This window comes from Chlamydotis macqueenii, chromosome 20 (genome assembly GCF_036417535.1).
Source record: "Chlamydotis macqueenii isolate bChlMac1 chromosome 20, bChlMac1.mat, whole genome shotgun sequence".
NCBI classification, from domain to species: domain Eukaryota; kingdom Metazoa; phylum Chordata; class Aves; order Otidiformes; family Otididae; genus Chlamydotis; species Chlamydotis macqueenii.
In genome coordinates this window covers 4,282,679-4,307,534 of record NC_141575.1, presented here as the reverse complement: position 1 = coordinate 4,307,534, position 24,856 = coordinate 4,282,679, and the positions used below count along the sequence as shown (strand labels likewise).

At 46.9% G+C, this 24,856-nt stretch overlaps 2 protein-coding genes and 1 non-coding gene across 7 annotated transcripts; 2 read left to right on the top strand and 1 right to left on the bottom strand.

The window, feature by feature from the left end:
* WDR5 (WD repeat domain 5) lies at positions 1–12,402 on the top strand. Its single transcript, XM_010119785.2, has 13 exons — positions 1–195; positions 1,042–1,150; positions 2,499–2,572; positions 3,529–3,618; positions 4,286–4,375; positions 5,597–5,680; positions 6,726–6,781; positions 6,911–6,957; positions 8,337–8,412; positions 9,032–9,065; positions 9,537–9,611; positions 10,205–10,292; positions 11,283–12,402. Exons 1-13 carry the CDS (start codon positions 115–117, stop codon positions 11,381–11,383), a joined length of 1,005 nt encoding a protein of 334 aa, XP_010118087.1. The 5' UTR covers positions 1–114; the 3' UTR covers positions 11,384–12,402.
* Positions 12,403–14,437: 2,035 nt separating this feature from the next.
* LOC147598227 (U6atac minor spliceosomal RNA) lies at positions 14,438–14,565 on the bottom strand. The gene has a single exon (XR_015260785.1). It is a non-coding gene; the product is annotated as a U6atac minor spliceosomal RNA (small nuclear RNA).
* Positions 14,566–14,929: 364 nt separating this feature from the next.
* On the top strand, positions 14,930–19,622 carry LOC147598226 (uncharacterized). Of its 5 annotated transcripts, none has more exons than XM_086763845.1 (6): positions 14,930–14,978; positions 15,165–15,297; positions 17,760–17,927; positions 18,456–18,596; positions 18,766–19,033; positions 19,482–19,622. In XM_086763845.1, exons 3-5 carry the CDS (start codon positions 17,891–17,893, stop codon positions 18,951–18,953), a joined length of 366 nt encoding a protein of 121 aa, XP_086619971.1. In that variant the 5' UTR covers positions 14,930–14,978; positions 15,165–15,297; positions 17,760–17,890; the 3' UTR covers positions 18,954–19,033; positions 19,482–19,622. The 5 variants fall into 5 exon arrangements, with proteins under 5 accessions (XP_086619971.1, XP_086619970.1, XP_086619967.1 ...); XM_086763844.1 differs by lacking the exon at positions 17,760–17,927 and adding an exon at positions 17,041–17,238; XM_086763841.1 differs by lacking the exon at positions 17,760–17,927 and adding an exon at positions 17,032–17,238.
* Positions 19,623–24,856: the final 5,234 nt, after the last annotated feature.

Genomic DNA, 24,856 nt, shown 5'->3' with positions numbered 1-24,856 from the left:
TCCAGGTTTTCGTTTCAGCGTGGTTCTCCTCTCTGTGGCAAGGGCTGCCTTTTGAAGCAGCACGTTCGTTCTCCCCTTCAAGCACCATAAGTCTCATTTGCCAGCTTCAGAACCATGGCAACAGAAGAAAAGAAGCCAGATGCAGAATCCACCAAAACACAATCCACTCCTTCCTCCTCAACCAATCAGAGCAAGGTGTGTGTGGGGCTCCGAACAGCATCCGTGTAAATGCACATGGCAGCTACCTGCGTATTCAACAGGCAAACCAGATTTAGACAGTTGGATTCTGATGTAGATTAAGAGCTTCTCCAGATTTCTGCTGCTGCTGTTGTCTCGAGCTGAAAGCGTGTTGAGGATTTTGTGGGAAACGCGGACGGAGTACAGCCTCTTCTGTCGTGCTGGGGTGTTTTTTGGTTTAGTGGATGGACGTTCTTGCTAACGGAATACTTCTTGTCACTGTGAGCGTTAGAAAGGCAGGTTGGTTGTGGCTTTGGAGTGCCCAGAGGTGACTGGAGAATCGGTGAATCTGTGATTGTAGCTGCAAAAGTGGGGAGACAGTCATCATTCATGTTCTTTGAAGCCTGTACATGCTCAAGGGCGATGTTACTTTCTAACAGTGAAGCCTTGAAAAAGGGAAAAAAAATTGGGATTTTGGAGATATGGAGGAATTGGCCTGTGGTTTGATTCATGATAAGGAAGAAACCTGCGATCACTGAAAAGCACTACGCAGATCAGTACCGGGAGCATTATTTTCATCTACCGAGCACAGGTTTACTCTTACCTGTTTCCACTGGCTTGGGTGGAATTCATACCAGGGTTGAGCTTGGTGTTGTGCTGGCCCCAGACTGCAAGGGTTGTTTTTTGTTTCTTTTATTTTATGGTTTTGATTTTTTGAATTTGGAGTGGGGAAAAAAATGCTAGAATCTCTGTTTTGGTGAACATGCGTGCAGTCCATTAGTGTGTACTGACCTAGTCTGATACAGAGCTCGTCACTGAGATACTAAATTTGGGATTTATTCAGCTCATTTGTTTTTCTTACAGCCTGCACCAGTAAAACCAAACTATGCTCTAAAGTTCACGTTAGCGGGACATACAAAGGCGGTCTCATCAGTAAAGTTTAGTCCTAATGGAGAGTGGCTGGCCAGCTCCTGTAAGTATTGCTTTCTTTTTATCTCATCTAAAACATGCAAATGTGGGCCTTGGAGAACTGACTCTTTAGTGTTACCTTCGTCAGATGGAGGAGGGATGTAATGTTGTGTTTTTTCTTTAAAGGAGCAATACCAAAGCTGTCAGTCTTTTGAGGTAATCTGCTTTTTAAGGTTCTTTTACAAGCTTTTAAAGTTCTTTTACTTTTGACATGGGATCTTCTCTGTGTCGCCACACTGAAGAGTCCTCACCCGTTCAGCTTGCTTTACTGAACGAATGGGCAAAAACAAACACAGGATTCTTTTCCTGTGCAAAGGAAACTCCTGTGCTTTTCTGTATTGGTGAAGACATCGCTTAAGCTTTTAAATTAAACTTTGTGTACAGCGTCTGTAGGCAAAAGCTTATCTCTGGGAAATAAGGAAGGTAGCTTTGTGCTGCTAGACTGGACTGTAGAGCGTAGTGTGGAGGACTGGCAGTGTGCTTCTGTCCTGTGTGCCTGTGGTGTTTAATAAGTCAGAGGCTTTTATTACCCCAGTGAAATGTGCAGAAGGTTATTATAAATAATGCTTCACTTCTTGCTCTCTTAAATGGTAGATCAGGTCCCCAGTCCTCTTCTTTTTTGATAATAGCTTTGATATTTCTGAAATTTTTTTTGGTAGTCAACATTGCTTGACAGATTTCCTTTGTAAATGTGTTTATATGCCCCTCAGTGATCCAGAGAGGATCTGTGTATAAGGAAGGGGCAGTTGAAAAGAACATTGTTGAATATGATGGTGAGGGCTGCTCGAACATCTTCTGGGCATGGGAGTGACTTAGGTCTTTGGCTTAACTGCAAATAGCCTTAATAACACCAGTGCAGTGTACCATATATAAATCATTTTTATGTTCAAGTGTCCTCGTGAAAGACCCCCTCTCTCCCCCACCCAGATATTCCAACCTTTGCCTCTGGTTTTTTCCTGTCGTGTTTTGCAAATTAACATGGATAATATGGGTTTTTGCTGGCATTAATTCAGATCGGCTTATGGTGTAAATTTTGTTCTTTTTGGGCAAAAGCGTTTCAGCATTCCTGTGGAACGGTACTGCTTTTACCACTGGCAATCTAAAACAAAAGTAGAAACCCAAGCTGTCATCAGAGAAACTAAACCGGCTGGAGACTCTGTGCATTCCAGGCAGTTTATGTAATCTCAGCTGCTGCAGCTTGGCGTGTACGAAACTGTTCTTTACCAATTACATATTACCTTATACACTTAGGTCTGCTTGGGGAGGGAGAACTACCCAGCATTTCCAGAGACATAGTTAATATATTTCTTTCTTAGTGTTGTTTGTCTCTTAACTGACACATTCTTTTCCAGCTGCTGACAAACTCATTAAAATTTGGGGAGCGTATGATGGCAAGTTTGAAAAAACAATATCTGGTCATAAACTGGTAAGTGTGAGGAGATTACTCTGCACTTGAATATGAATTTACTTGTAAAGAATTTTGCCTTTTTTTTTTTTTTTTTTCCTCATCCAGAAATTTCCATTCTTGGTTAGTTTGATTTGTGTAGAAGACTTGTTCTTCAGTCTCACTTTGTACTTCTGTGTTTATACAGTCGTGTGCAACAGCCTGGGACTGGAATTGCTGAATTAATACCAGGTCAGGCTGGAAATACGGGTGAAGTGCAGGCTGATAATGGAGTACCTGCATGCACACTGCCTAGCCATTTTCTGGAGTCCCTCCATTTCAGGAGCACCAGCCTCAGGCACTGGGCAGTGCATTCTTGGGTGAAAATCCCTGTAAACTCTAGCGCTGTGTCCTGTTCCATCTCTCCTTTGTATATGTAGCAGAATGGCTTGCCTTTTAAGGAGATTAAATTTTTCTTGTGGGTTTGCCTACATAAACACAACACTTACTCATTCTGCGAAGTTGTAAAGAAAACACAAACTCCCAAACCCTTTGGTTTTGTTTCCTAAAGTTTCTTAGATGCTGGAGTTTCATAAGCAGAAACAAAGATTCGCCAAAAGAAAAAGCAGTGCAATTTTGTTCTTCTCCAGCCTTTAGGGACTCAGACCATAGAGAGCAAGCCATTTGTCATGGAGAGAAGCCGCTCGTTCAAATTAGCTTGTATAGCATATTGTTAATGAATTTCAAGAAAGGGTGTTGGTGGCCACAGTAAGAGCTATGTGAACAAGCCATCGATGTTTTTGGAGTATATAACTCGGCTTAAAATGAACAAGTGTCAAAGGAGCTCTTAATCCAGTCAAATCAATGAATTTCCAACTCTCAATGCTGTATTTTCTTTCAGGCTTCAGTTGTGAATATAATATGCGGTCTGTGTTTTCCATTTTCCTGTGTCAGTGAACAAACAGAGCTGAGAACAGAATTGTTTTCCTTTGTTTTAGGGTATCTCTGATGTTGCTTGGTCATCAGATTCCAACCTTCTTGTCTCTGCTTCTGATGATAAGACTCTCAAAATATGGGATGTAAGCTCGGTAAGGGCAGAAAATATTTACCTTCCTTCTCCTCAGCATTGGTATCTTAATTCATGTTCTTCTGAGCCAGACTTGATGTGCTATGATGAGAGAAGGTAGAGTTTTAAACACTGGCTCCTCTTTGGGTAATACTCGTTGTTTCCTGCTTATAATGAGCTGCTGGTTGAATGGGCTGTGAGGATGAGTTACGCTGTCTGCTTTTGGAAAGAGGGAGATGCTTATGGGTACCGTGAGGAGTCTGGTTAACTTCTGAGAGCACTCAAGCCTTATGGTGGCAGTGCAACCACAGGCTTCATTTCTGAAAGCAGCACCTCAGATGAAACCTTTTTGAAATTTCTTATCGTAGCTTCGCTTGGTTTTGCGTGTCTCCCTCTTCCTTTTCCGTAATTACAATGAGAACTGGATAATTTGGTTGAGTTTTATTAGGTATGTTAAACTGCTTGGTTCTCCTGAGTTGCCAAAGGGTTTGCAACTTGTCTGGGGTTTTTTTTGTGGGTTTTTTCCTTTCCTGTTGTTTTGCTGTAGCTGGTCCTCTGCCCGTCTAAATCTGGGGTTAGAAATAGTTTCTTTGTGTGCTGCACACTGATTAACCTTAATGCAGCTTTTCTGAATGCATTTATGACACTGAAGGATGCTGTATATTTAACTCTGCTAAATCTTACTTCAGGGTAAGTGCTTAAAGACGTTGAAAGGGCACAGTAACTACGTTTTTTGCTGCAACTTCAATCCTCAGTCAAACCTCATCGTTTCTGGATCAGTAAGTGATGTTTTTTCTTTTTCTTTTTTTTGGGGTTGCCACCCAACACTAAGGGGACAGACAGGTTATTTTAGGGATCCTTGGCAGAATGATGACGGCACTAAATCACAGTTACAATTAAAGCTTTATTTTCTTAACAGGATATTATGATTAGTATAACACAGAATTTTATGATTAGAGTGGCACAGGATTCCTAGGATTTCTACAGGCAGAATCGATATAGTACAATTTATAGGTAGCATAATAGAGAATTTATAATACAACTTATAATTTCTAAGCACCTAGACTCTAACTTATCTCAAGATAGGACTTCTAATCACCTGGACCCTCTGCAGATTGGATCAAATCTTAATACATGGTTAGCTGTATCAATACAACAATCATAATCTAGACTTGAAAATCACGTAAAATAAAAAAAATGGGAGTCACTCACTCAGTCCTCAGAGGAAGCAGCTGATGGTGGGGGCCTCCCTTGCTACCGAGGGGGTCTCAGTCTCACTGTCCAGCAGCAGTTCTGGTCCAAGTTCCTCCCTCAGGACTTGTGACTGCTTGATTTTGTAGTCAGTGCTCTGTGTGCTGTTACACTTCCGTGTTCTGAGACGGGGTGATCGCCAGCACCGGTTTGGCCGGGTGCCTGGGACCTTCAAGGCCGGCGAGGAAGGGAGTAATCGGCCTGGTGCCCAGGAGTCTTGAGGCCGGTAGGGAGGGGAAGAAGAAATCAGTTTGGTTTGTCTAATTGGTTCACAGGACCTTCAGGGCCTGATAATGAGGGAAAGGGAACGAATACGTGACCCACTCAGTCACAGAGAATGGCTGCTTGCCTTATAAAATGGCATGAGTTATGCTAGCCACGTTACCAAGGAGGGTTGGGAGAAGGGGGTACCAGTCACAGCCCCTTGCCGTTTTAATTATCGATCTTCCTCCACAAGCACAGCCTGTAGTCAGATGAACTGTGGAGTGCCACTGCTGTCATTTCTTGGGGACACAGTCAAGCCCTTAACCCATCCTCAACATGCAGGTTTGCTGCGTGGAGAGAAAGAGTTTAGGGAGCTATGGTCCCAGTCTGTCGCTTTTGTCCTGTGTGGTGCTTGTATCATAGGCTTTCTGATGCAGCTGCAGTGCAGCTGGAGGAAGGCACCTGCATCTAGTCAAGCTGTAACGCCTTGCATGCCTTGAATAGGTGCATCATTAAACCACCTTGTGCATTTCTTCAATCTTCAGTTTGACGAAAGCGTGAGGATATGGGATGTGAAAACAGGGAAGTGCCTCAAGACATTGCCTGCTCATTCTGACCCAGTTTCAGCTGTAAGTCCCTTCTGATAAATGTGCACACTAACATGCTTATTTTGTTTAGCAGTGCTCCGTTCCTGCCTCTGTTTGTAGAGGAGTGGGTTTGTGCTCTAACTTTTATTATCAAGGCCTTATACAGGGTAATGGATGGGCTGTGGTTGATTTGCCAGTGGTTGTTGCTCAATGAGAGTGAAACGAACAGTGCTTTCTATAAAATCAGTATGGATTTTGGTCCTGGGTATTAGTGCCCGAGTCTAACAGTCTGATACTGGGGCATAGGTTTCTTGAGGCTCGGAGAGCAGCCTGTGCGTCTTGCTTTTGTGTGGTTCCAAGCTGTTACTGAAGGCCAGAGCAGTGTAGTTCCATACATAATTCCTCTGTTTCAAACCTCATTCATTTAATAGGTGAAAGGAACTCGGAATACCAATATCCATTCAAATGAAGGAAAACCAGAAGGTGTTCAACTCTTAATGTTTTTGAAATGAAGGAAACTGAAAAAAATTTGAGCCTCAAATGTGCTACACCATGGCTGTTGTAACATGATTATTCTGCCTTGTGTAGAAGATGCTTTACACTTACAAATGTACATTAGTAGTAGTTATTCTTTAAAATAGTAGTATTTTGAGGTGTAGTTCAATAAATTGACCTCAAAACATATATGTGGCTACATGTGAGGTTAAATTCCATGCCCTTAAAATTATGAAGTTGTATCCCCAGGTTTGATTCTACTATTTGAGCAGCTAGTGATGTCTGAACAGAGTATCTGTGTGTTCGTGTTCTTCGCTTCTGAAGAAACGTGTATTCCAGTCCCTGCTGCTTAAATAAACAGCTGTAATTAACATCCTCTTTATAGTTGTACCAGGCAAACTAAGGGGGAAAGAATCTCTGTTTTGATCCTGTTACCCATCTAAAGTTGTGCCTATTGTTTGTTTGTGGTGTTGACTTTCTGCTTCTGTCCCCGTGAATTGTAGTGTGGAAGACAGGCACTTTCAGTGGAGCTTAAAAATCTGATTGTTACAAACGTCAATAAAGTTATTTTTCCCCTTCTATAACATTCCAGGTGCATTTTAATCGTGATGGATCCCTGATAGTGTCAAGTAGCTATGATGGACTCTGGTAAGTGGTTACTTCTTGTCTGTGGCACTGTTCAAACTGTTGGCATTTAGATATAGCTTGTGTTTGTAATGATAAAATCGGAACAAAGACTTCAAAACCAACGTAATGGTTCTCATGTGTTTTTAATAGTCGAATCTGGGATACAGCATCAGGCCAGTGCTTGAAAACACTGATTGGTAAGTAGGAATGCTTCCTGTTTGTGCTCTGTTTTTCACTGTGAAGTTGTGATATTGATATTGTGCATCATTGCTGTGAACAATGGCTTCTTTAAGGTCTGTTTTACCGTCTTCCTACCATTCTGTTAGCACACTGTTGCTCTCCTGTCTATTGCAGTAAGGGGAACTATGAATGGAAACTTAGTTAAGCTTTGAGTGTTTTGTAGTATAGATGGACAAATGAGAGTTTTCCAAAGTTTTGTACCATTCAGCTGCGTAGTGCAGCAGATCACAACTGCCACGACAAAGTAGTTTGTGCTGTTGGATGTGATGTAGTCTGTGACTACACCAGCTGCCTTTTTATCGCAAGGTGCGCGAAGGCATCTTGTGAACATAGCTAATAAAAGGAAATGACCTGTTAGGCATATGTTCCTTAGTCCTTCATATTCTCATAAAGCCTTATATAGACAAGTTATGGCACTGCAAATCAGGGGCATTGTCTTGGTTTAATCCAAGTCAGCAATTGAGTACCGTGCAGCTGCTTGCTCACCACCCCCCTGAGGATGAGGGAGAGAATCAGGAAGAAAAGAAAACTTCTGGGTTGAGACAAAGACAGTTTATGAGGACAGCAAAGGAAGAGATATATATATAACACTAATGATAATAATAATATATACGAAACAAATGACGCACAATTTCTCACCGCTTGACAACCCAGTGACCAGTACAGCCCGTCCTGAGCAGCAACCGTAGAATGAAACCAAAAAGCGATCCCAGAGTGATCTTGAGCAATGAGAGAAAAAACTGAGAGTGAGCTCACCAGCCAACCTCCCCTTATATACTGAGCATGACATCTATAGCGCAGAGTACTTCCTTTGGCCAGTTTAGCTCAACTGTACTGGCTGTACCCCTCCCAGCTTCTTGCACCTACACGTTAGTGAAACCTGGAAAGGTGAAAAAGTCCTTAATCTCTTTAGCAACAACAAACATCATCAGTGTATTATCAGCATTCGTCACTTAGCAAATCCCATGCTAAATCCAAAACACAGCAGCTACTGGGGAAAAAAATTAGCTGAGTCCCAGCCGAAACCAGGGCAGACATGTATTCTAATATAATGATTTTTGAAAGGTAGAGATATGGGCTTGCTCTTGTAAGTGTTCATATGAGGAAGGAAAGTTCGGTTCCAAAAAGCTATTTAAAATGTTTGTGAGAAAATGCTTAATGTCCTTTTCTTAATTACTGAAAACAATCACCTTTCTTACACTTTCTCTTTTTCAGGGGACAATGAAACTGAAAGCTTGTTTAACTGAAACAATTAACAAATTGTTGAAAGAAGTTCTCTTGTCAATGAGACATTACAACTGTGCACTGTTTAATATTGCTTTTATTTTCACTGTAGATGATGATAACCCTCCTGTGTCTTTTGTGAAATTCTCCCCAAATGGCAAATACATACTAGCTGCAACTTTGGACAAGTGAGTATTTAAAAAAAAAATCAAAACACCACACACAAACACACAAAAAAAAAAAAACAACCAAAAAAATCGGATGAAAAAACCCCACAGACGTTGAAGTGTTTATAAATGTCATATAAAACTTTATTTTGCTGCTGTTTAGCTGTCATAGTAATGATACTACCGTTCATATATACTGTCAAACTTGAAAAGCCTGCAAGGTGTTGTGCTTTGCTAATGGCAAAGGCAGGACTTGGGTCTTTTTAAAGTCTTGGCACTGCTTAGTGACTGCAACACCCATTCATTCCTTCTTGTACCTTTCAAAACGCAGCATTAAAACGGCTGGGGGAAAGGGGATAGTTTGTGTCTGGTCATTGTTTAGAAATATCTGGTCATTATTTATAAATAAACTTGCAGGTGTGAGGAAATATTTAAATACTTTTTTTTTTTAATGGAGGAGAATGTGAATGGCATGGCAGTAAAATTGGTACTTTGGGGTTAACTAACGCTGCATTATGAAGTCAGGCTAAAGTGATGCATGTATAAGAACTCTGGTATGAAGAAATTTTTTTCTGCTGCTAGGAAATTGTCAGAGGAAACAACCCAAGAAGTAATACTTTGTTTTTCTGTTGTTTTCTAGCACTCTTAAACTTTGGGACTACAGCAAAGGAAAGGTAAAAACTATCCTGTCTCACTATGTAGACTTAACTAAGCTTATAGGAAAATCTAGATTTCATATGTGCTTGTTAAACTTGCTTAACACTTTGTGAGTACTATAGAAAAAAAAGTGTGAGTACCCCTTTACTGGGGAGGTCTAAAGACGCCTTTGGGGAAAAAAAAAGTGGTTGGGCTACTGCATGACCCTGACACAAAATAAAGCTGTATTTCTGCATTTTTTCTTTATGAACAATAAATTCCTGTTGCTCTCTTTATCTGTGGTAGTGATAAATTTAGGACTTTTTTTTTTTTTCCCCTCAGAATTTTTTAGTGTTCTAGGGCAGAGATGCCGTCTGCATCCTCTAGATAAGCTGGCAGGGTGGGAAACGCAGGCTGATATATTTGGTCTTTTCTGCCAAGAGAGTTTGTCCTTGACTGAGAAAACTGCCTCCCAGCTGTATTAATGTCTTGAGGCTCTTCCCTTTCAGTGCCTGAAGACGTACACAGGACACAAAAATGAGAAGTACTGCATATTTGCAAATTTCTCCGTTACCGGTGGAAAGGTTAGTGTTTATTTGAGATGCTTTTTACCAATGTGCAGTTTTTATTGCTTTTCTCTGTAGAAGAAACAGTAGTTTGGGGATGGAAACCTCCTTTGGTGGGTGCTGGTTCACAGGTGCAGTGGGAGAAGAGGGTGTCCTGGGAAAGTCCCTTTGAGCACCTCTGGTGTCTGTAGGTGGGCCCGCTGTCCCCTTGCAGGCTCCCACCGCTGCAGCAATAGAAAAGGACTTTCCTGCAGCAGGAGAGGGGCTGCTTATGTGTCGATTTGCCATAGCCCCACAGCAATCAGCCATGGGGTGAAAGGTTGGTGTGTTGAGATGCTAGGACAAATCAGCAGAGATTAAATCCGAACACAGAACCACCTCAGCACCTTTTGCTCCGTTAATTTTCCTTGTCTGGCATATGCAGGGTGGAACAAAGCTTTCTGCTGCCCGTATGCACTTGAGGCTGAGAGAGGATGAACAGCATCAAGCAGTCGTATAATGTTGGAAGTTCCCTTTCGTATGATGACAATGAAATGTTTACTGAATAATAGCAGTTGGATACCGATAAGGAGAAAGATTGAAATAACGGTTTGTTTTCTGTGCTCCTCCAGTGGATCGTGTCTGGTTCAGAAGACAACCTGGTTTATATTTGGAACCTTCAGACAAAAGAGATTGTACAGAAATTACAAGGACACACAGGTGTGGAAGAGGATTTTGGTTTTATTCATGGAATATCCCTTATTTCAGCTTGTAATGAAGGCTTAGCTTGAGCATTTTCTCTCTGATGTTTAGTTTTGATGGTCAGACCCATAAGTTCTTGACTGGCTGAAGCTTAATTGAACCTTAGGAGTTCACTTCTTTTTATGAAGGGTTTTTTATGGGCATCGCAAGTGTTTATTCTTTCACTGGGAGAAGTTGAGTTCAGAACTGGTCGAGATATTGAAGCGACTCGTGATATTAGTGACTTCGAGTTGCCTGTTAACACCTTCCAAAGCTGCAGCTCTTGAAAGGATAAGGACTGATGTAGTAAATGGGAGCTGTTTGTAAATGTCTGTGTGTGTGCCTGTTCTTGAAGGCAGAGTTGAGCATGTGCTACTGAGGTGTCACTTGGTGGCTACTTCAGTCTGAATCTCATAAGAGAGCAGCACTTTCACTGTGCCAAGTAGAAGGAATCGTGCTGTGAAATTTAAGCATGCTTATTCCTTTGCGAGACGATTGATTTGGAGTGTAAATTGGGGCAGTGGCAGCAGGTTTTCATTTTCAGGCTAGGGCAAGGCTCTGAAGATGAAGTGCTATCTAAGCATTGAATAAGATGTTGGAAGTACCTTACGTGGAAAGAAAAAACTGACCTTTTTTTTATTAGCTGTCTCTGGCATAATATGCCAAGAGTTTTGCCTGTGAAGTAAGCAAGAACTAGAATCTGGAGAGTTCTCACATTTTGAAACCTGTCAAACACTTTCCAACTACTACTCTCAATTCTTTTTTGCTAGTATTTCCTCTCACAGAGAAGCAATAGTTGGAAAATATTTATGAATAATGTGTTTGTAATTCTGGTACAAGGAAATAGTAGCTTGGCTGTGCTATTTTAAAATGCAGTAGCAATACGCGTTCCTTTTCAGAAATGCCTGCTATGAACCACATTTCATTGCTGTAAATAATGATATTTGTGTATCTTTTCTTTTTCCTTAGATGTTGTAATCTCAACAGCTTGTCATCCAACAGAAAATATCATTGCATCAGCGGCACTAGAAAACGACAAAACAATTAAACTGTGGAAGAGTGACTGTTAAACGTTCCAGTATCACTTTAGAGACTGTCGGGAAAAAATGTTTTTTTTTTTAAAAAAAAAAATATTAAAAAACCACATGAGAATAATAAATCCAGTTTGGCAGGAAACCTGAAGAATATTTGATAAAGTGGTTTCTGTTAGTCTTGGCCCAAAGAAAACGTCTTAGCTCTTTGCTAGAACCGGGCAACGTGGTGGGAAAAAAAAAAAAGATGCAGTGTCTCCTTTCCTTGCCCAGTCTTTTGGCAAACAAATGGATCATTCTGACATCACGTTAGAAGTGTCAGCCTTGCATTGGACACCCCAAAGATACTGTACTTTATGGTGGCGTTACTTCTGGGCACTGTTGCTGCTTAAGGAAGAGCTGCCAGTCTACTTTGTAACAGTAAGTTAAGTCACAAGCCTAGAGATGTGTGGAATTTTTTTTTTTTAAATGTCTAATTTTTATTTTTATTTTTTTTTCCAGAATGTAGGTTCTAGTATCTTGGGAAGTTTCTGTATTGTTTTAAATAGGAGTACTGCATCTTTAAGGATGCTTCATTTTAAACACTCAGCTCAAACTTTGTGACCAAATAAAACCATACAGTTCCAGATTTCCCTCTTCCTGCCCCTGACTTGACTCCTGTGGTGAAATCTCCTCTTACCTTCTGTATAGTTGCTTACCTCTTGTTACGTGTGTTTAATAGATGCTGTTCTAGAGCAAAGTTACAGTTCTTCTGTTAACCATTAAAATGAATCCTGCTTGTAGTTGTTCTCAGCATATTTTAATTTTTTTTTTCTCTTCTGGTTATAAAGCCAACTCACAGAACACTGTAAAGTTATTTCAATGTAAAAAGAAAAAAACTGAGACTTTTGTATCTTGAAAATCCATCGTATGAAATTGTATTGATAATGGCATGACTCTGTATCTATTGCAGCGTTGGTATTTCTTTCCCTTTTTGTCATACCCGTGTGGTATTTACACATCCAAAAAAAAAAAAAAAGTACCATATGCCGTAATAAAAAGGTGGGATTTTATGTGTATGCCTGTGGTAAGAGTCGTACTAATGTGAACTATCTGTGTCCAAAGCAGCCTCTCTTAAAAAGACCTTTAAAAGGAAGTATTTTCTGTAGCAGCTCCATTGAAGGAGGAGGAAGAAAGGAAGAGGAGGAGGAGCAGCATGGTGCTTTACATCTGTTGTGGAGAAAGAAAAGAGGAGCATAACTCAAGTCAAAATTTGTTTAAAGAAAGTGAGAGCATTGAACTGAAGGTGTCCTCAGCAGAGGCAACATTAGTACAAATCCTCACAGAGCCCTTTAGCTAAGGGGAAAGGAATCCTGCTGCCCTCTCCACGCAGCATGGTGTGGTTTAGCTCGAGTCGTCACACCGTTTCTTGCTTACCCTCCGCAATGGGATGGGGGAGAGAGGAAGAAAGGAAAACTTGTGGGTTGAGATGAAGACAGTTTACTAGAATAGCAAAGGAAAACAACAATAATAGCAGAATATAAGGATTTCTCACCACCCGATGTCCCAATGACCAATACAGCTCGTCCTGGGCAGCGATCACGGAAACGAAACTGAGCAGCAAGCAAAGGAACAAAAGCCAGCCAGTAAGGTAGAGAGAATGGTGCCAGCAAGCAAGAGAAATGAGATATGGAAAAAATGGATGCATGCTGCCCCTGTGGGCAACCCCCGCTTATAAACTAAGCATGATGTTTATGGCATGGAATAATGTCTTTGGCCAGTTTGGATCAATCATTCGGTCTGTTTTTCTACCAGCTTCCTGCATCTGCACATTAGCAAGACTTGGAAAGCCGGAGGGTGTCCTTGGTCTTATAGCAACAACTCATCATCAGTGTGTTTATAAACATTCTTCACATACGAAATCCAAAACTCACCGGCTACTGAGAGGAAAATTAACTTCATCCCTGCTGAAACCAGGACACGTGGGCAGTGCAGGCTGAGCGGTGATCCAGGAGTGGATGCTGGTTAAGAATTGTGTTGAGACGTAAGTTTTATTGTACCCAAAGGGTTCTGCAGTAAGGGGACGTTTTGTTCCTGGTCAAGCAAAAATCCTTTTTTAATTTTTTTTTTTTTTTTTTTTTTAAATTGAACTCGTGCTTGATAATAACTGAAAATCAATTACAGTACAGACCTCTCCTCTAGTGGCTGCTCGGAGACTGCCTTGCTTTACTCTTAGCGAAGGAGACAGCTGCAAGACATGAGGTATAGCTTTTCTTTTTAAAATATAAAAATAGAGTTCATGTTGAGCTGGTGCTAAAATGGCTGTTAATAATATCAATGTCTTCTGAGGTTTTCATTACCTCAGGAAAGGACACTGTGTCTCTAGATATGGTGAGTGTCACTGCTGAAATAATCAATTTCTTAACGTCATGGGTTTTTTTTTTTTTTTTTTTAGTCTTTTTCTCACTTTTCAACTGCAAGATGTGGCTGTGCTGCTTTACTAGTGTGGAGAAGCTGGTATGTTGCTTCAGCAAAGTGCCTTCACGTGGATTTTGATTTCCATGTGTTTATGTGAGTGGCTTTGCTTGCCCAGCCGTGCCATGGCTTTCGCTGCCCTGAGTCCAAGAGCTATGATGAAGGGAGATGGTTTCCTTGCTGTCAGGAGGAAATCTCTCAAGCAGGGCTATTCTCTTCCCCCAAACTGAAGAGCTCTGATGTAAAGGATCTATTATTCTTGTAAAGGCTGTGTTTAAATCTCAATTATCCTGCCTGGGAATAATGTTGGAGCCTGTTAGCATGACTGTCTATCTACTTAGCTATCCCTATATCCAGCCCAGCATGTCGGCGTGGTTTGACCACCAGGATTAGCTGATCTCATAAAGCACAGTCCTGAAGACAAGGTTTCTGGGATGGCTGGCCCTTCTGTAGCAGGAGAGATGTAGCTTTGCTTGTGTTAGGTGCAGGCTGGTAGGAGTTGGAGCATGTTGCAAACTGCTGAGGGACAGCTGTCGCCCTGGGGCTCTGCTGGGTGCTTTTAAGCTGAGGGAAAAGGAGAATCTGGGTGAAGAAAGGAAGGGGAGGAAGCTGCTTTCTTTTAGGGTTCTCTGTCGAAAAAAAAAAACATGGTTAGATGCCACGAAGTAGGTGGCAGTGCCTTAACCGTATGCGTGTTGTATAGGCCACGAGGACCTCTTCCATCCTTATCAAGGGGAGTGCTAACCTTCTCTCCTTTCATACAACACGTCACTGCGCGTGCGCCCGTCGGTATTTAAACCACCAACAAGCTTCTTCTGCAAAGATAGGGTGAAGGAAAATTCGCTTTTCTTTCTTCTGAATTTGCCACTCCTTTCTATTGCCCTTAAGAAAATTTTACTCTAGTGCCCGTAAGAGTACGTAAGAACTCTGAAAACCCCGTCAACATAGCATAGGCGCACGCTTTTTGGGCTCTTCTTAATATATTCATCACTCTCAGCCAATCAGAGTGCACCCTCGCGTCCTCTTCCACTGCAGCCTGCCGTTGGCGCTGGGCTCCTGCCCGTCACGCGCCCCGCCCTGCCGCACGGACGCGTTTCCCGGGGGAGGGCACTTCTGCTTCCGCCTGGCTAATGGCGGCGGGAGCGCCTGACTCCGCCGGTTCGAGTCCCGCCTCGGGCAGGTGCGGGCCCGAGCGGGGGTGGGTGCGGTGAGCCGAGCTCTGCCTCCTGCGGGGATGAGCTCTAAAGCAGGATTTACAGGCGAACCCGTCTAATCTGCGCAGGGTTTAGCCGTCTTTCTGGGTATTCTGGAGGTTTAAGTGGGAACACGAGTGCACTGGGGGATTTGCTAATCAAATTTTTCTCAGGCAGGGGAGGAAGGCTTCATTCCCTAACGTGTTCCCGGTGCCCCGGGCTGATAAATCTCTCTGAATTGCACCCGAGATAATGACAAGTTAAAAGAAACGAACACTGGTTCCAGATGTGGAAGCAGTTGAAGAGGTTGGTTGGATTTTTTTTTTTTTTCCCTTTTCTAAAGGTCTTTGCCTTCTGCATCCCAAGGGAATAAACCCCAAACAAACATCTGGCCAAATGAGCACCAGCAGCACCTCAAACTGGCCCCGGGAGCTGTTTTGGGCCAGGCTGATGTTCCCGTGGGGGTCACTCACCCCAGCATCCTGCTACCGGTCGCACTGATGCTGGGTTTGGTGCACCATGCTGGTCCTTGGTCCCGTCGGCTTTCCCGGTGCATCCCGCTCGGTTCCCTGCCGGAAGGGCCAGCCAGCACCGCTGGCGGAGGAGACGCTTTGCCGGATGAGGCCGCAGGGCTGCTCCTGGCCTCCCCTTCCAGATACCGATGACTTTATTAAGGGATTAAAAGTTAGTTTCCCCTCCTTATTGAATGCTCTGATTTATGCACCCGTTTAAATGAATCCCATTTCCTGCGCTGTATCCCGTCTCCCTGAGGCTTTCAGGCTTTGCTGTGTTAGACGTTTGAAATAATCACATTGTTTTGAGGCGAGCGAGACGCTGTGGGTGGTTCAAGTGATTTGAATAAATGAGCCTCGTTTACTTCGGCGCTGCTCCCAGGTGCTGATTGCCCCTCCTCAGCTGCAGATGCCCGTACTCGGACAAATTTGTGCTGCCTCCCAGTAAAACATTAACGAGCGTGCTTGCTAACGAAGATGCTGTGTTGGCAGAGGTACCCGCAGGCTGGGGTGCCCAGGGCGGGGGATTTCAGGTGCTGCTGGTTGCTGGATGGGCTCCGTAAGCAGCTTATTTTGTCATTTTAATTTTTTAATCCCATGCATTCGGTCGCGCTCTCTTATTAGTAAGCATTAGCTCTCTAAGTCCCATTAGCTCCACTGAGAGCTGGGGCTTTGCTTGTGGGGACGGCGGTGGAGGAGGCAATGGGGGGGTCTGGGGGCCCGATCCTGCAGCCGGTGACGTCCGTGATGCTCTGTGGAGCTGTGGGTCTGATCCTGGCCCCGCAGGATCGGAGTCACGGCTCAGTGCTTTCCTCTGCTGTGCCCCTTCCCAAGCCCCGAGCAGCCTCCCTCCAGAGCCGATGCAAACCCAAGGCTGGCCCCATTTGGCTTCTCGCTGCTTTATTAAGGCAACTATTTTCCTGTATGCGAACACATACGTTCTATTCAAACCCACCTCTGTCTCCTTCAGGTTTTTCCTTTAACCTCACAGCCATCCCTGTGGGGCTGTACTTTGTTAGAGAATCTCGAGCCTTGGGTTTAAAATTAGTTGACTGCTTCTCTTTAATAACATGATTCCTGCCCTCTTTAAGTAGCACGGTGTGTCACGGAAAGCCGGTGGGTCCGTTTGTAAAGATGAGGCAGCTAAGAGAGGAAAAAGAGGAGGGAGGGGAAAAAAAAAAAAGTAGTAAAAACATGCATCTCCCCAAACCCCTTCTGCCTAATCCAACTGAATTAGAGGATTTCGAAGTGGATTTAAAACTAAATCTTGATTAGGGAGAATTTCTCTCCAAGAGCTGCTGCACGGTAGTATTAATGGGAAGTGATCGCGGACAGAGGAAATAGGACAGAAATAACCGAGGGTAGCACATACGCACTCAGGTCTGTGCGTGGACTGAAAGAATCGGAGAATTTCTCAAGGGGAAAAGGGAGGAATTAAGCGTCGACATAACTAGACGGGGTGCCACGGGGCTGCCCAGAGAAGCAGGGAGCGGCCAGATCGCTGCTGCACCCTTTATTCTGGTGGAAGGTTTTGCAGGTGAAAAGCAAGCGGGGTGCAGGGCTGGGGGGAAGAGCCGGGAGGAGAGGACATCTCTGCCCACTCCCCTGGACGCCCCTGCTCGTCCTCCGAGCCCCGGGCGGGCGCCGGGAGCCACCCCCATGCTCTCGGGACACATGCCTGGAGGTGCCCATGGGATGCTCTCTCTGATGACCGTGGTGTTCGTCCTGCCAGAGGGTAAGTGCTGCTCTCCCCGGGGTGCGGAGCGTGCCTCGTGCTTTGGGGTTACGGTTGTTTGCGTCGTCCCCAAATCTCGGTTGTTGAGGTGTGATTTTTCCTCGGGGTGAATTTAGGGGCATTCCTGCCTCAAGCGATGCAGCTGCGTGTTGCTGTGTGTTGGTGGCTTTAGGATGGAACTAAACTCATCGTATTTTTGTACAAAATGAGGATATGTGGGTATGGAGCGGCGGGCCAGGCGCTGGGATCTCCTGGGGTCCCCTTCCCTGCTTCTGTCGGGGCAAGGACTCCCCTCACCATGCCGGCTGTGCGAGGGTGCTCACCCACCTCCCCAAAACCCGTGGGAGCAGACTGGGGAAGGGCATTTGGAGGTGAGGAAAGGTCACGGCCAGTGCAACCTGATTTCTGTTGCTGTGATTTATCAACACACGTATCAGGTACTGCGTTTGCCTTAAACTCTGGCTGATGTAAATTACTATCCTTTTAAGGCCTTTTTTTTTTTTTTTTTTTTTTTTTTAAAGAAACCGGAGAAATGGCTTAATTCCCATTCTGGTCCAGGGCAAGTAATTCTCAGACACAGCCACTGACCCCACAGGGAAGGACTGAGCTGCCACCAGTACAAGTGTGCAAAGCTCAGGGGCCACTCACCAACATGGCTGTCCCAGGGTCACCGACACATGGGCTCTCAGGTGCTCTGAACGAGGATTTCCCTTCTGTTCCTGAGTTGTTTTGCCTCCCTGACACCCTGCGATAAAAGCAGGATGGCGTTTAGGGAGAAAACCAAACCATGCCAATGAAACCATCCCTCCGGTGTGAAAGGCGCAGCTGAAACTGCGGGCATTCGGTGAAACAGGCAAAAGCTGTTTCCAAGAGCGGCCAAGCCCTGGTTCGGTGGTGTTTGTGGTTGGAAGGCTCCACCGACTCTTTCCAAACCCTGTTTCAAAGCTTCCTTGTTCCCATGATTTGATCCCAGCGCCGATCTCCGGCTAATCTCTGATTTCGCACTGACCTCTAGCGGGAGATGATTTTGTGTATTTTTTGGGACCCCTTGGGTAAACAAGAGGCAGGCGGCTTTGGGCTCCGGCTCAGCGCTTAATGCGACCTGGCGAGGCACAGCGCGCTGCAAAGCTGTCGTTAGAGAGCAGCTAGGAGGAAGTGGAAGTATTTTCCCCCTCTGGAAAGAAAATCCAATTGTGTTTCTTATTGTCCTTGTTTAGTGTCCGGACTCCAGTGTTATGGCTGCAACATCGTCGTTGGCAACAGAAACGTGGACATGGGGTGCTCTAACCCCGAGGTGATCACCTGCTCCCACTCCCACCAGGGCTTCAAACACCGGTTCTGCATTAAAACGGAGAGCGGTGAGTCTGCCTGCGGGGGCCGGCGTCGCGGGGGGATGCCTGATTGAGCAGGGGATGCTCACACCCCAAAGCAAACCTCGCAGCCCTCAAACAGGGCCTGGTGGGGCATCGCCCTCCATCCCGGCTGCTGCTGCTGTGCCTGACGTCCCGCGCTGTCCTTGCTTTGCAGTGGTCCTGGGCATCCTGCTGACCAGCGGCTGTGCCACCTCCCGTCACTGCCAGCAGCAGGAGCTGCCGGGGGTCCGCATCCACTGCTGCGACACGGATCTCTGCAACGCGGCCCCCCGGCCGCCCCTCGGCCTCGCGGGCGGCTGCTTCTTGCTACCCTGCCTCCTCACTGCCCTGCTCCTCTTCTGAGCCCCCTGGGGCTGGGGGGAGCAGGGGACCCTCGGGATGGAGGACCAGGAGAGGGGATGTCCCCATCCCTGCTCTTACAGGTGAGCAGCCAGCCTCCTCTCCCCTCTGGCCAGTAAAAGTTGCCCTGGAAAGGTTTTGGTGATGCCCCAGCAGCAAAGCTGCATTGCAGGGAGGATGGGGAGCATCTCTCCGGGCTCGGGGGGGGGGGCTGGGGGAACCCGCCTCAGCCTGGGGCAGGGGGAGCACAGGAGCAGGGCTACCCGTGGGGACTCTGCTCACGTCCCCGTGGGAGCTGGGAGGGCGGCCGAGCATGGTTCTCCCCACGAGAGGGCAACCTCGGCCCGTGGGGAGCCCCGGGGATGGAGCCCTCCCCGCACTCCCCCCCCCCACGCCCCCTCCACACAGGGCCGCAGCTCCAGTGGGGTCCCGTGGGCTGGGTGGGCGATGGGCTAGAGGAACAGGCTGCCTGCGTGAAAAGAGTGATTTTATCTAATTAATTAATTAATTAATTAATTCCCTTCCCCCCAGCCGTAATCCCAATTGAAGAAGCCGAACAGGAGCTTTTAACGGAAAAATCTCATCCCGTACGGATCGGAGCCTAAGGGGCTTGTTCAAGGTTATCGCGGGGGTTCGCGGTGGAGCTGCGAATTAAATGCATATGTCTCAGCATCCAGCCTTGTGCTTTTATCACCAGGGAAACGGCATAGACCTCACTGGTGAGAAATGAATGGAATATTTTTATTCAGATTTTTTTTTCTCCGGATAAAAAAAAAATAATGCAAAAGACCTTTTCCTTGCAAAACATCAGCTTTTGATGACATTTATCAGATGTGTGTCAGAAAACAAGTCAAAACTCTACTAAAAATATTATCTGAGGCACCTTCCCAGCAGAAGCACCTTGGGGCTGATACAAAACATGTTCAGATTCTGAAGAGTCAAAATAAAAGGAAATCAGAAAACAAATCCTGTAAAAATGACAAGAACAGCCACACTAATCAATTCCCCCTCTTTCTCCTTAAAATGTTCCTCATGATTTTCAGGGGAGTAAGAAGCATTTCCTTGGCAGCTGGAGTTATTCTCGCTCCCGGTTATTTAGCTGCCTGGATGAGTGCTGCGCGGAGCTCGTGCAACAAAAACCTCCGTGGCATCAGCCCGCTCCGGTATCAATTTCCATTTATCTGCCGAGGGTGGGGACGGGCCCCCGGTGGAGGGGACAGAGCTGGCGGCCGGGGGTCCCGGTGCGGCACCGTGCCATCCAGCAGCATCTTTGGGAGAAGCAAGGAGCTGCCGTGGTCCCCTCCATCGCAGTCCCCTCCATCGCGGTCCCCAGCCGCCCGCCTGGGGCTGGTGATGCTCCTGGCCCCGCTCTGCCCCCCTTGCCCGGTTTGAGCCATCCATCTTGCGCGGTGTAAGAGGCCTGTTGCAATTAAGTAGGCTGAAGTGCTCCTGAACTCTTTAACCTTTGCCCTGGGATTGCTCCTTTTGCCCCACGGCTGTGGATCAGCTCCATTGCACTCTCCAAACAGCGCCTGCTACTTAGCTGACATTTCTTTCTCCTGCTGGATCCTATTAGCACCCTGAGGTTGAAAATGCTACTTCGGAGTGTTGTAAGGAATGTGATTTATACTGGAAAGCAGCGGCAATCTATCTTTCCCTATACACACATTGCACATGAGGCCGGAGAGCTAAATCCACATCGCCTGAACAAACAGCAACGGGGATAATTGTTGAGGAGGCTTCAGGCACCTCGCAGGGAGAGAAGGCTCGGTGGGATGGCGCAAGCTGGGCAGGCACCGAGGATGGGGGATGCTGGGCTCAGGGCAGGAAACCTGCTCCCCAGTGGGATCCCATCCCTACACCAGTGCAAACTGGTGCTGGACACTGCTGTTTTTCCAGGTGATGCTGAAGACCTGGCTGGGAGCTGGTCTCTGGTCTTGGGGGGGTCCATCATCTACTTCTTCACACTTTTCCTTGCCTGTTGGTCTTGTGTCAAGGGAAGAGCAGAATTTTGCACTGGTTTGCCTGATGTGAGTGCATATTATAGATAACACGATATGCATGGGAGGCAGATGAAAATAAGGATTGAGCGGTGCCTGAAGGAGGGCTGATCAGCCTTTATCAGATATGACACACTAACCACCGAGGCTCCTTGCTGGAATACCGGGTTAAAATCTCTGCAGTGTCAAATTTCATCCTCCTAAGCAAAGAGACACTTTCCATAGTGTTTGCGTGAATCTTCTGGGTAAGCCCTGGAGACTGAAACCGTCTCGGCTTCATCTGGGAATTAAGAGTCCCACCCACGCGTTTAAAAAAAGCCCCAAACCCAGAAACGCAAAAGCTGACATTTACTCTGAAATGTCTTCTTCCTGCATTGCTGCCTGGCATCCCGCGTGAGCGGCGCTGCCTCCCGCCTCGCCGGAGCCCGGCCGCGTTTCAGCAGGGCTGCGGGCATCCTCTGGGCATCCCCACCAGCGGCCCAGCTGAGAGCCGAGAGAGCGTTTTGCACGCGCGAAAGTGTGCGCGCAAACACGCACACGGACACTAGCACGGTGTTTTCTGGGAGAAAAACCAACTACAAAAAAAAAAAAAATCCCCAACCCTAAGCAGCCTCTGTGTCAAAAGCCCTTTTATAAAAGCCTCAGTAGCTGAAGAATTGCCATTGTTTCGGTCTCCAGTGAGTGCTAGTCTTAAAATATTTCCAGCTCAGAGCAGGCTTTGACATTCTGCCCAGACTCGGGAGAGGGAACAAACACGAGTTCAGAAATGTTTCTACAAGGCACAGATCCTTCTTCTTTTTGGAGAACCGCATTCAGCATCCCGCCTCCTGTGGCTAACGTCTCCCCGAAGTGGGGGAAACACCCTGAAGCACCCCCAAAAGCAGGGAGGTGGGGACTTCTTGGGGTACGGCACAGAGAGCCAGCCTGGCTTTCACGCCAAGGCACCGGGGTTTACTTTTTGTGCTTTTACTCAGCCTTTCCCTCACGAGCAGCAAAACCATTTTTTTCCCCCCCCCAGAAATGTGGCACTCCAGGCTCGTCTTGCTGGAATGCTGATGGCTGTGCAGACCCAAGTCCCCATCCCACTGGATGCCAGCAGATGGTCCAAAAGTGCAGGCTGCTCAGACCCTGGAAATCAAAGAAGACAGAAAGTACGCAGGGGTATTAATCCCCCTTTTTTTTTTGTGTGTTCACCTGTGACCCTGGGTGCAAATTCAGGAGGAGGAAGCTCTCAATGCTTCACTCTCTCCATCGTTGCCTGCAGGAAGGGCGCGTGAGGGATGGACCGCGGCATGCACGCCCGCTGCAGCACTTGCTCCTTGGGATGGTGGGAGCAGGGGTAGGGGAACCTCGGGACACGGCTGTCCCTGGGGCCTGGCTTACTGGGATGTCACAGCACAGCTCTTCGGCCAGTGTTCATGTTTTCTCACCCTTTCCCTTTCCATAATGTAAAATGAGAAGAACAGGAACTGAGCCGTACATTACTGCCTCAGCTACGCTTCTGCAGACCGAGGTCATCCCCACCTTCTTGCAAGCAACTTTTTTTTGGCAGAAAAGTGTAGAAAACTGTCAGAGAACTGCAGGCAATCGGGAACGATCCGGCTGCCCCCGGGTCTGTGTGCAGCATGGATGCCCATGGCTGTGTTGGGAGTGCCGCTGGGAGGCTTCGTGCTCCGGAGAGCCTGGGATAACACGCGTTCCTCTCGGCTGCGAGCATCCGTCACGTTGGGTAAAGGGCAGTGTTTACCCAGGAACAATGTGGGGCTAAAATTTAGTAAGTCCTTGAGCAACTCTCCATAGAGAGGCAGTGAGGACAAATAAACATCTCTTAAAATGCAGTCAGTGCTCGGGCTCGCCGTGCAATTCACTCTCCGGAAATGCGCGTTGTTTATAGCCATTCATCGCAGGAGCTCGGAACAGCAGGGGTTTGAGCCACTCCAAATTTCAGGCGAAATAATACGATCCTCCTTCTTCTCTTGTTTGTTGCTAGGAGAGAACACAAGGTCAAATCTTCAGCTCATGCAAAGTTTGCTCTAAACTACTGAATGTTTTTTGAGAAACTTTCTTCTCCGCTTGCTCTCTCTCCCTCTTACCATGCTTCCCCCTCCCTCCAGCTACGGAGCCTGGGAGGAGCCCCAATTCCCACAGGATCTGGGTTTCCTCCTTGAGTGATAAAGGCTTCTAGGGGGTAAATCAAACCTGGGTGGCCAAAACCAGAGGTCCCAGGGTTGAAGGTTAGGATGCTGCTCTCTTATCTGCTCCCCTCCCATGGCGACACAAGCAGGGGAGCAACCGCGTGTGGGACATCCAGCTCCCTCCTCCCATGGAGCCCCAGCGAGGAAATCCCCCTTCTCTGGGAGCTGGTTCAGCCCCCTATGTTTTACACATCCAAGAGGGAGCAGTGCCAGCTGTATCGACAGAAAAACCACGAACTGGGTCATATTGTCCATTCCCCTCCCAGCGCGGAGCTCTCCTGGTGCACAGACAGACGGGGAGCGTGTCGCTCAGGGGGGTGTACAGGGCGCAGCGTCCGAACTGGTCCAGGAGCTGCACGCACGCTGGCTTTGCTCAAATGAGCCCAAAGCCTCAAAGAAACTCTTTTCTTCTCTAGGACGAGAGCCAAAGCTGGCCTTTGCCAACGGCTGGGCATCGGGGTGGGGCGTGGATGGAGGGAGAAGGGGGGGATCCTTGTTTAGTAACCTCCTGGCAGTGCCGGAGCCAGCGATGTGCCTGACCTACATACGCAGCCCAGAGCTCTCTGAACACAATCGATCCATCGGCGAGAGAGCACGCGCAGCCATGCGAGGAGGACCTGCCCCGCTGTGCCCTGCCGGCGTCTCCCCCGGCTCCGCCGGGAGCCAGCGGCACCGTGGCCTCGTCGCGGTGCCTGACGGCCGGGATGAAGCCACACGGCAGCAGCTTGCCCACCGTGCTGGGCACCGTGTCCATCCCACAGCCACAGCACCCCTGCCCCGAGCCCTCCCTGCTCGACAGCCCCAGCGCAGAGCAACCTGGACCCGTGGACGCGTATTTGGAGCTGTTCTCCTCCGGCATCCTTTCCTTCTGTGTAACGGGCTTCTGGCAGGGAGCGGCGTTGGTTTGTACGCGCCCCTGGGACACCTCTAAGTAATGCACGCAAGGTTTTGGCTGCTGTGAAGTCAAAAGGCGTGCTCTTTGGCTCAGAAGCTAGATTCACATCTCCTTACGGAGCCTGCTAATGGATCGTCAGTGGATTTGTGTCCTTCCTCCCCAGCTGTCGGGTTTATCCAGCCTGGTAACACACCCTGAGACCTTTTCCTTCGACTCGGTTGTTCTAGCATCTTACACCCTGGGGCCGCTCTCGCCGACCTCGCAGGTTCTGCTGCAGAGGATGGATGGATATTTCTGTCACAGCTTGCTCTTTTCCGTCCTTCAGCGGAGGTGGTTGGTAGGGTGGCAGGAATATAATGGCAAACTAGGGGGGGAAATAGAAGATGCTACAGTGCCAAGTGATTTTTTTTTTTTCCCAAGTCCCCAAATTCTCACTAATTAAGAGCTAAGTGGAATAAAAATAATACCATCCGCTGACACGGTGGGCCTAATCCTGTAGTCTGCCTCTCCCCAGGCATGTGGACACAAATTCCCTTGCCTGGCTGCTGGCGGCGTTCGGCAGCGAGCGTTGGTCTGGGGGAGGATGGATGAACAGCCAGAGCGGGAGACCGCGGCGTGGGCAGTGGCGTGGAGGAGGGCGAAGGGAGGTGGGTGAGGGACGTGGGGATGTGTCCTCGCAGCGGGTAACTCTTTTGGGACAAAACCCGGGAATTCTGAGTGTCGGTGTCGTATCCTTCCCTTGGGTTATTTCTTCTCTATCAGACCAGTATTAGCGCTACATGGAGCAGCAAACTTTATCTCTAACAGTAATTACAG

Bases quoted from the DNA above. Each gene is read 5' to 3' on its own strand.
- WDR5 (XM_010119785.2), top strand. From the start codon at position 115: ATGGCAACAGAAGAAAAGAAGCCAGATGCAGAATCCACCAAAACACAA. The intron at 5,681-6,725 runs GTAAGTCCCTTC...ATAACATTCCAG, and splicing joins ATTCTGACCCAGTTTCAGCT to GTGCATTTTAATCGTGATGG. The intron at 6,958-8,336 runs GTAAGTAGGAAT...TTTTCACTGTAG, and splicing joins GTGCTTGAAAACACTGATTG to ATGATGATAACCCTCCTGTG.
- LOC147598226 (XM_086763844.1), top strand. From the start codon at position 17,163: ATGCTCTCGGGACACATGCCTGGAGGTGCCCATGGGATGCTCTCTCTG. The intron at 17,239-18,455 runs GTAAGTGCTGCT...GTCCTTGTTTAG, and splicing joins GGTGTTCGTCCTGCCAGAGG to TGTCCGGACTCCAGTGTTAT. The intron at 18,597-18,765 runs GTGAGTCTGCCT...CTTGCTTTGCAG, and splicing joins CTGCATTAAAACGGAGAGCG to TGGTCCTGGGCATCCTGCTG.